The sequence below is a fragment of the Schistosoma haematobium genome, chromosome 3 (assembly GCF_000699445.3).
Source record: "Schistosoma haematobium chromosome 3, whole genome shotgun sequence".
Taxonomy (NCBI): domain Eukaryota; kingdom Metazoa; phylum Platyhelminthes; class Trematoda; order Strigeidida; family Schistosomatidae; genus Schistosoma; species Schistosoma haematobium.
Genome location: NC_067198.1, coordinates 37,243,536 through 37,254,482, shown reverse-complemented (window position 1 = coordinate 37,254,482; position 10,947 = coordinate 37,243,536). Strand labels below are relative to the sequence as shown.

General features: G+C 39.4%; 1 protein-coding gene across 1 annotated transcript; it reads right to left on the bottom strand.

Annotated features, from left to right (window-relative positions):
* Positions 1-6,251: 6,251 nt before the first annotated feature.
* On the bottom strand, positions 6,252-7,904 carry MS3_00005694 (uncharacterized protein; the record flags this gene model as incomplete). Its single annotated transcript, XM_012944609.3, has 1 exon — positions 6,252-7,904. One exon carries the CDS (start codon positions 7,902-7,904, stop codon positions 6,468-6,470), a length of 1,437 nt encoding a protein of 478 aa, XP_012800063.1. The 3' UTR covers positions 6,252-6,467.
* Positions 7,905-10,947: the final 3,043 nt, after the last annotated feature.

Below are 10,947 nucleotides of genomic sequence, written 5' to 3'. Positions count from 1 at the left end.
GGGCACGCATCTGCTTGCACCTCACTAGACGCAAAAAAGCCACAGTAAAAAGACCCATTCGAACCGAACTGAGTAGCGAGGAAACCAAAAGTAGGTTCCAGGAACAACTGAGGTCACGATTAGGTAGTTCTGAAAACGAGGTTGACCCAGTTTTTGCTTGGAAAGCCATACAAACAGCTGTCGAAACAGCAGTGACATCTATTAGCGACTTAAACCACAGAGTTTCAAAGAACCAGTGGATTTCTTCAAAGTCTATCACACTGATGGATTCTCGCAAACTCGTCCCATCAGGTTCCGAACATGAGGAAGAGCGACAACAAATCAGATCTAGGTTAAGAAAAAGTCTAAGAAACGACCGTGAGCAGTAGTGGGCAATGAAAGCAAAAAAGATGGAAAAGGCGGCGACTATAGGGAACACAAGACAGCTTTACAGACTAATAAAAGAAACTGGAATTAATAAGTCAAGTGTAAGTGAGATTATATCGGAAAAAGACGATACTCTCATCTGCTCCCAGTCCAGACGTTTAGAACGATGGGCGGAACATTTCAGAGAACAGTTCAACTGGCCTTCAGCTACTCTACAACTACCCTCCATTCCCAGACAGTGTGAATGGAACATTGAAGTAGGTCCCCCAACTCTTGCTGAACCTCAAAAGGCTATAGTTAATCTGAAACGAGGAAGGGCAGCTGGTCCAGATGGACTGGCTCCAGAGGTCTTTAAGGATGGTGGTCCAATTTTAGCGATTAGGTTGACTAATATTTTAGCTAAGATCTGGGAGTTAGACGTTATTCCATCTGACTGGTCGCAATCACTTATCGTCCCAATATATAAGAAAGGGTCAAAATCATCCTGTGACAACCACAGAGGCATTAGTTTAACTAATATAATATCTAAAATACTAGCCTCGATAATTATCAGACGCCTAACTAAGACTCGTGAACTGCAAACACGAGAGACTCAAGCTGGCTTCAGACCTGGTCGTGGCTGCATCGACCACATATTCACCATTCGTCAGGTTCTAGAACACAGGCATACTTATCGGCGTCCGACAATGGTGGTCTTTCTCGACTTAAAAGCAGCATTTGACTCGGTAGACCGCGAGATTCTGTGGCAGTGTCTGTCATTGAAAGGTGTACCCCAGAAGTACATAAACCTTGTAAAGGCTCTTTACTCGAACACTACTAGTCGAGTCAGAGCTTATGGCGAACTCTCATCTACTTTTGCAACCTCAAGTGGTGTCCGTCAAGGCTGTCCACTTTCCCCATTTTTGTTTAACTTCATCATAGATCTACTGATGGAAATAACTTTCTCGTCGACTGAGTTCTCGGGTATTGATCTCCATCCAGGAGGTCCACTTATCGACTTAGAATACGCAGATGATATAGTCCTGTTTGGTGAAGACGCTGACAAAATGCAGTCTTCTGGTAGCACTGAGCAACAATGCCAGGATGTTTGGAATGCGCTTCTCTCCCTCTAAATGCAAGTTGTTGCTTCAGGACTGGTCTGCGTCAACACCTGAACTAAGGATAGGGAGTGAAGTAGTCGAACGCGTTGACAACTTCACTTATCTTGGAAGTCTGATCAGCCCTAATGGGTTGGTATCGGACGAAATCTCAGCACGGATTCGAAAAGCTCGCTTGGCTTTTGCCAACTTACGTCACCTGTGGCGAAGGCGAGATATCCGTCTATCAATAAAAGGACGGGTATACTGCGCGGCAGTCCGTTCTGTTTTACTTTACGGCAGCGAAACATGCCCACTAAGAGTAGAAGACACTCGTAAGCTATTAGTATTTGACCACAGATGCCTTAGAAATATTGCTGGCATCTGCTGGGACCACCGGGTAAGTAATAGTGAGGTTAGACGCAGGGTATTAGGGAATGATGGTAAATCAGTTGATGAGGTTATGAATCTTCATCGACTGAGATGGTTGGGCCACGTGTTACGTATGCCTGAACACCGATTACCACGACGTGCAATGCTATCCGGTATTGGAGATGGTTGGAAGAAAGTTAGGGGCGGCCAAACCAAAACGTGGCATCAGTGCTTGAAGACACTAACTTCTAGTCTGAGCCATGTTGGTAGATGCAGACTACTTGGTTGGGGTCCGCGTGACTTTCGTAACCAATGGTTGGAGACTCTTGGTGACATGGCTCAGAGTCGATCACAATGGCGTCGGTGTATACACTCTCTGTCTTCCCTTAAACTAAGAGATTAAAATCACTCCATATCTTTCTTTCTACGAACCAATTCTTTCTTCTTGTACTATATGCAATCTTTCTCTTATATATTACCACCTTTGACCTAACCACTGCTATGAATCCGGTGTTCACCTCGTTGTGCTGATGCGGTATGGCAACCTGGACCGATGCACACATGTGCCTGGTCCTACGTTGTAGCTGACTGACCGACTGGAATCTTCTCATTGATGTTTAGGACTCCAATTTATCGGTTTCTTATTGGCATGTGTGCATACTGTGCGTATTGCCTTAATTCACAAGCACTATAAGCAAAGATGGATAGTGGCTAGCAGTGGAATCCAGGACGCGCGTTTAATCGTATTTGCCAATAAGAGACTGATCAATTCCAGTCCTAAACATCAATGAGAAGATTCAAGTAAAACAATATCAAGTGTATTTAAACTTCACCCCATTGCACAAGCAAGTGGCGATCAGGATTCAGTAGCTAAGTGGATAACGCGGTGGCATTTGAAGTGAATGGCACTGGGTTCAAGTCCCAGAGTGAACACCAACTCAGGCGCAGGTACACCCAGCTGACGAGTCCCAAATAGGACGAAACGCGCGTCCTAGATACCACTGCTAGCCGATATCCATTTTTGAATATACTGATAATTAGAAAACCATAGGTAACAGAAATATTGAATTTAGCTACAGAAAAGCGTTCACGCCGGTGTCAAATCTACAAAGAATACTCAAATCAAATGGAATTAACATTTTGTCATATAAAGCACGTAAGCATGCCGGGAAGGATACACTGACCTGAGTAGTAATGTAGTGAGCGAGAACACATGAGGGGGACAATCAAATGTATTTGAACACAAAGTTACAGAATCTTTTGATAAAATCTGAGAACCATACAATAAATACTTCATTTACAAAGTGTCAATCAGTTGTCTCAGAATTAAGATTTAAATCACCCTTAAGTTATACTGTGCTTGTCAGGAGAGCTTGTTGAAAATTAGTAAGGTATTCATTGTTTCACTGACTAGTGCGATCATATAAAACTGAGCAATTTTAAAATTATTAGACTGTAAAAGTAACATACCATACGGAACATAATATCTTGTATCAGTAACGTTCTCTATCACCATCTAATCCACATAGTTAATGAACACTGATAACCTAAAGAAAATTTATAAATGTCTTGCACCTATTTTTCTCCCTTCCTGGTTTAACAAGTAGGGCATTCAGGGTTCCTCAAAGCGTAACTTAACCAAGATCTACAATTTTATGGGCTGACGTAACAACACAAATATCGAACATGTGACTCGATAATTGAATTCAACCATTATAGTCAGCTGTGATTCCAGTAATGACCACCTCCCTCTGCTTATCAAAACTTAATGAATACAAACTCCGATTATGTAAATATGACTAATATTTTGTCAGAAATACTAAAAGCGATATTCACAAGTCTTTAACAAACGCCAGTATGGGTTAAACGAAAATCGGAAGCTATAAAGTAATGATTTAATCACTAGAACTATTCTAGGATTCAGTAATGTATTTTATAACTGTTTGTGAATCGCTCTAGAACTCTCAAGCTTGAAAAACCTGTTAAGTCTAAAACTGATTTAGTTGTCGGGAATCGCTAGTAATTCTTAAGAGATATTTACTATGCTGTCAAGAGTTATTAATCTACAGAAGGTTCCAGTCTCCTTGACGAATGATGTATAGTAAAAGTAAAATGAGAAACAATCACAAGAAATCCTAACTCATAACTAAAACGCCAAAAACACTAATGGCATTCTGTCATAGGAATTCGGATGACTACCTAGATATTTTTGAGACAGCATGTTGTGCACAATTCAAACAGTCATCAGACTGAATTTTTAAGTGATAATAGTGATAGTGGTGAAACTTAAATGGATGGATCCGTATATCAGCTTTCGTGTTGGTTTTGTCTAATGTCAAGAGTTGTTCAGCACAAAATTTAACCAAATTTCGAGTGAAATCAAATAAGTGATACCACCAAGAGTTGGCGGACGAAAAGAAGACATCCGAAAAGCACATCACATTAAAAGCAGACTTCATCAGTAAGCTGTGTTGTCCCTTAAGTTATTTTCGTAAATAACTCAACCTTAATATTGACTCCCTACATCCAAACTGTATTATATTATTCTAGGATTACTTCTATAATGAATATAAATTAATTGATGTAGGTTCGCATAATCCTTACTAAAGCAAGAGTAACAAATGTGGGACACTAAATAAATGTATATATACACACGATTTTTTCAGTCTAAAATATAACTAAAATCAACGAATGTGCGAATTTGTTGCCCAAGAGAATGGTTCAGATGTTTGATGAACAGAAAAATCCAAATGAAAATACGGTTATCATCCTTGGTAACTGAAATGTATCCCACTTGAAAATACAAGACCACTTATGCTACCTACCAAAATGCTATTGTCATTATTAAGTTATTTTTACTATCGAACTTTTTCATCTTCAACTTCGACTCTACTTAAAAGCATGAGTAAATTTCAGATTCGCTTCACAGATACGTTAAGTTGCAGAATGAAACATTTCCTTTACTATACAGATCTGATTCTTGTTTTTTATGGATATAACTTAGACATCAAGTTACTCAGTGAATCAATTAGCTTGTTCTGATAGATCTACAGATAAAATTAGGGAATGTACTTAATGTGTGCCCCAAATGCCCTGGTATGGCCGATGGTGGGGAGAGTTAGCTCTCCCTCTCGAAAAACTCTGACATGGCCATAAGTATACAGCTACTGAAAAGGAAGTCTTACTCATTGCCTTCTCGTGGCATTACTGTTGTTTACGAAATTGAGAGGAGGAAAAGCGGATGCCCGGCGCTTTAACCGGGTTAGTAGATATGGGAGACCCACCCAGGGGAGTTGGAAAACACTGATTCCAATCGAATGGTGCACATGGGCTCCAATATCCTGAAGGAGCAAATGGCGTATGAACCAGTCGTTGGTCGCTAGCTACCATGGACTGCTTCTCCTGACGTTGCTCAATTGCCTTGTGGATCAGATCTTTAGGTCGAAGACTCTGGGAGTGGCCCCCTAAGAAAACCGCCTGTTTCCGTTTGAGTGTTCGGACAGTACTTCAGTCCCCACACAAATAGAATGATTTACGTAGCGCATATATATCTGGTGCTTCCTTGTACCAATGCTTGAGTTTAAATAAATAATAACAATTTGGAAATAGATTGATTATTTTATAGCTAAATGCTGAGATTAAGGAGTTCAGCTAAGGTGAATAACTTAATGATGGAGCAAAAGTGAATGATAGAGACAAACCACAATTTTTCACTGTTTGAGTGAGTGTAAAGTAGAAGTTAAAGGGTGGTCAGGTCAGCATACAATGCTGGTCTATCGAGTAACAACTATTCGTCCACACTATTTGGAGAAAATGTGAGTATTCTAGGATTTTACAGAGTACTAGAAATCAGTGATTTAATACAATTCAAGCCACTCCATACAGTCCGGCCACATTTGTAGTGAGTGTCAAGAACGCAGATCCTCAAATTTTAGTAGGTAGTGTTGTGAACCCTTTAGGTCCCAATTAATAATCCGTTTCAATTTGCCCGGCATTTTGAATCATCATTTATTACTCGACTTTTCACTACTTGAGTGGCTGTAATGCCTAGATGTTTAAATGATTACATCTCACTGCACAATATTATGAAATAAACGAACGACAGTGAGAATTATTCACCGACTACTAAACAAACAAATTTAACCAGTAGTAGGAATAACGCCCAGTGACAGGTTTAGCTCAAGATTTCCAGAAATTTTCCGAGATTTCGTCTGTCATTTGAGTTGGTACAAAACGTAGTGTAGATGAACCCCAAGCAATCAACGGCTCTGAACCCTACGCGTAAACTAAGCAAATGTTGGACCATTCTTGTGACACTATCTCTTATCAGCGCATGGTGGATTACTAAAAACACTAATAATTATGACCCTGAAAGAAAACATGTGAACGAAAATTCGCGAACAGTGGGTCGATTGTAAGAAAATAAGCAAACAAACACAACTGATTATGTGAGTTTTAGCGAAGTCTGATACACTTTTTTCTTACATAACAAAAAAATTTGTTCTTCATTTCTATGATGTGAGATACATGCGAGTCATTAAAATCAACATTTCAGAAAAACAAAAAATACGTCGAAATTTTATTAACATAAAACATAAGTTATTAACAGTTCAAATGCAGGTTTTCACTTTGATTAAGGAAAATATTAAAATATTAATCTTCATCATCAGTTAGTATTTCATTCTTATGCAAATGCTGACTGTCTCGCCGAGAGCCGTGAGATTGTCTTCGGTTTATGGAACATGGTTCGGGAGTCCATGGATTATATCCCCTATATTCTGAATGGCTGTTCTTCACAAAGTTATGGTTTCCAAATGGAGAAAAGATCCCATGGTGAGAATCCTTTTGGTCTGAAAAACCAAATGCATGATGATATGGAGAAGATGCAGCACATGGGGAGCCAGGCATGCAATGTCGAGGAGCCTTTGGAGCTCCGTTGATATGGTGTCCAACATGCGTTTGGGAGGCGTATTTAGGTTTTCGAGGTGAATACTTAAGATTACTCTGTACTATTTTGAACAGAATGTTAACAAAAACGACTAATAAAGACCGAAGGAATGTTTCCGGGTATTTGTTTAATATGTCGAAAGTACTGGAAAAGGGCAGGTAATGTTTAAAAAGTGTTAAAGAATCAACACTTGCCAAACTAATAGAGGGTAGGCGCATACTGTACACAAATAAAAGGCTGCCAACAAGGCGAAAAAATAGTGTAGTGACAATCTTTGTTCGAGGATAATTCGTTACTAATCTGTCTGGTATCTGCAACCAGTATAAGATTACAAGGGAGCATAATGAGACAATAATAACGTATCCAAATACGAATTCCCATTTTGAAACCACCACCTGTATGACAGCAGAGCGTAAATAATCAATGAATAGAAAGGTTAAACCCAACGTGCCACTAAAAAGAAAGATGACACTTTGTAAGATAGCTCCTGCTCGGCGCATTGGCATCATTTTTATCAGAACAATAAGGACTAACATAATACTGGAGAATAACACGATACTCATACAAGATACATAATAGAACAGAATTGAATTGGCCAGTGATTCTGAACAAATTAGCATTAGGAGTCCGACAGCAGATACGATCAATCGACTCCTATCAAACTCAAGGTTTGAATGAATTTCCAAATATCCCGAATCTATATAATCAGGTTTAATATCAAATATCATAAAGCAGGTTTTAGGAATAGGTGAGAGTGTTAAAAATACTCTGGAGTTGTTTGAAAATATAATCTTGTCCTGTAAATTATTTGGAATTGAAGCATCTGAGAAACCGCTGTCATCCCCATAGTGTTTTATAGGTTTTGCATCCAGTTGTTCAGTCCAATCACTGTGAACTTTGTAGGAGGGCTCTAGTGAACCAAAATTTACTGTGGTTTTTAGTCCAATATTAATAAGGATATCGCCGAATACCATATAAGGCCAATCTCGGTACACAACAATATCTGGACATATCACAAATGATTCTTGGTTAAAGATAGAAATTTTCAGATGATTTTGCAAATAATAAACTTTATGTGGTGGTTGGACTGAATTTACGAGTCCGAGTAATGAAAAGAAGACACATAGAAATCTCAAATGCATACGTTGCGAATATTGCCTTGCACATGTAACCTCAAATTCAACTAGAGCGGGTACCTCTTCATTAATTAAATTCACTTACGATTCCAGGCACGGATATTCGTTTTGTAGATAGAAAAGGGAAGTTATGCGTCAGAGTTTTTTGCACCTCTTTTTACGCACTATGTGTAAAAGGAGCTAAGATTGCTCAGTTTCAGATCTGAATAGTAAGGACAAAAGCCGTATGGCCTGCCTTAGTCCTTTTCTAGTACTCTTTTGTGAGTGTCAGGTCTTCACTTGAATGAGTCAATTGAAGGTACAGACACCACTGCTTCGGGTAAACCGTTCCGAGAATTGGTGATTCCGTGTGAAAACCTGTATGCCATGAGTAGTTTGTTCGTTCTTGGCTCTTCTACTCGCCAGCTATTATCACTTAAAACGATATGACAGTGTAGGGCCAGTGAAATGTCACTGAGCCCCAGCCAAATCATCCGGCAGTTGGATCACTGAATGTCGAACAGATCGTCGCTCCCTGCCAAGGTCATGTACAACCGACGCGCATTAGTTAATTGTATGTCATGGACTGGCCCATGCGGCAGTGGTCTTACTTTGGCTTGTATCTACTTTAACTAATATATTTCTGTAATAACGTCCTTTGTGTTGTACAGTCTTCAAAGCATCTATAGTACCTTGTTACGTCAATGGGGGTAGTCCACGTAAGGTGCTGACCACGAGGTGTGACTTCGACGTTAGTTGGTTCGTCACACTATTCACGTCTAACTCGAGTAGGCCTCCAATCATTTCGACATAGATCATCTACGTTGGTGATCTACACTGGTGAGCAAGACTTCGAATAACGCAACGTATCAGTATGATCTTTATTATTGCATTCTATACTTATTCTTTTTCATTTTTATCATCGCCTATGTTAATCTATCACTGTGAACTTTCGTTGCTTCATGTCAATGTTGATTAGTATTTAAACTTAAATACTTAGTTCAATCGACAGAACTAACCAATCAACTACGATTATAATCGGCTATCGTGGTTCTTTAACAAGCATTAGCAGCATGTAAATGCTCCTGTGTAATATGTCTGTTAAAATATCAACCACTCGTGAGTATAGCCACAAGGCAACACGAACGCACACCTGTTTGTAACTTATCCACTGGTATATATAAGACGATTAACTATCGACTATAAATTCATCTTTCTGCTTAACCACTATCCACTAGAATGTTCTGCTTTTTTTTACCACTGCCTGCCTAATTTCCAATTGCTGAGTTCCATGGCCAAACAGAGGATACGAATGCTATAAATTTACGATTCAAACTACTGCCTACTTCATATCTTCATTACTGAGAGGCAAGAGTAACCCAGGCGAGTTTCATAATTTCATTAGATTATTTCGTACTATATTTATGATGCGTGATAACATTTCGTAGTTGCTTTCACGTAAACTAGTCATATATTCTGTCACTGCCGTCAAGTTTTAGTCGAAATCATGTACATTTATGACTCGTTAGTCGACATACTGTGGTAAAACATATTGCATGTACACGAGCACGCTTAGTCCATGTCCCAAGTACACATGTTGTCGTACTTAATATGTCACTTAACGCTAGGTAATAAGCTCTTTGTATCAGCCTTTTACGAAATGGCCACGTTACCTGGACCCTCTAAACCTTAGTTACATTGGTGGTTACCATTTTAATTAATGTTTATTATACCCCTTGTATTTGCTAATAATTCACACGGTAAATCATGGCTCGATTTCCTTATTACACGACAGTCATTTTAATTCTATTTTCGGTTTATTTACATGCGATACGGGTTTGGAAAATATCTAAACGTCCTCGAAAATTCTCCACGAACCCAACCATAGTTTCGTATATGTTTTTATTCACACATCCAACTGTTACGCTAATCATACCTAAGCGAACGTTCAGTGCAACTGTCAATATACGTAAGAACGATGTTATTTAGACTTGACATTGTAACACATCTGAACTATTGTAGTTGTTCTACTTCGATGTCGTACTTCATTTTATGAAGTATTGTTTCCTCGTGGCTGTTATTTAACAGATGATTCCGGTACATCAATCGGCTGTTCAACTACTCGACGATTTACAACCTGTCCAGTTCAATTGGTGGTCTGACGACAATATCATTCGCGCGAATCATCAGTTTATGCAGTCGAGCGAATCTCCTGCAAACTGAAAACGATATTGTCGCCTCTATCCCAACACTGACAGCGTTTTTCACGGGTATCATTGACATGAGTCCAGAGTGACACTCTTGGTTTCTTATGTTCTTTTCGATATTTTTCTGTTCACTAACCGAACAAACACGCAGCATTCACCGTTTATCATCTTTTAGAGACTTCATCGTGCCACCTTTGCTGTGGATTTGTAGCCTTCAACCCTTACTGACTGTAACAGCAGTCATCGACTTTTCAAACTGTGACTACAAGTTGGTCAATAGCTTTGCACAACGAAATAACGACCACTCTTCACTGTTATACTTCTGTACTTACGGTTAGTCTGTTAGATATAGATATAACTAGAATTCGACACTAATTAATGGCTGTCAACGACACTGCCCGACTTACAACTTTAAACTAATGACAGTACAAATATGGATATCGATTGATAATACACTTATCCTACTATCGCTATAGCATCATTACTCTTGCGGCAGACTTAACGTTTGTCATCGGAGGAACTGAATTACTTGTCAAGGCTATATATTTCAGCGCGACTTGATAGAACAATAAAACGTTTTGTTCTTTTCATTATTTCTATGGTTAATCAATTTACGTTTAAGCAACGACCTACTAACATATTATGACTCGCTGTTTCCCGACCAGTTTCTGCCGCCTCCTTTCCATTTGTTTTACAGATAAGCAATACCTGGAGAATTTATAATATTCGTTTGGCACTCTCCGGCGCGCGACTGCTCCCAACATGTTTGGTACCGATTCAAACGGCCGCTGAATCTGGTGGGGGAGTATTGTAGGGCCAGTGAAATGTCACTGAGCCCCAGCCAAATCATCCGGCAGTTGGAT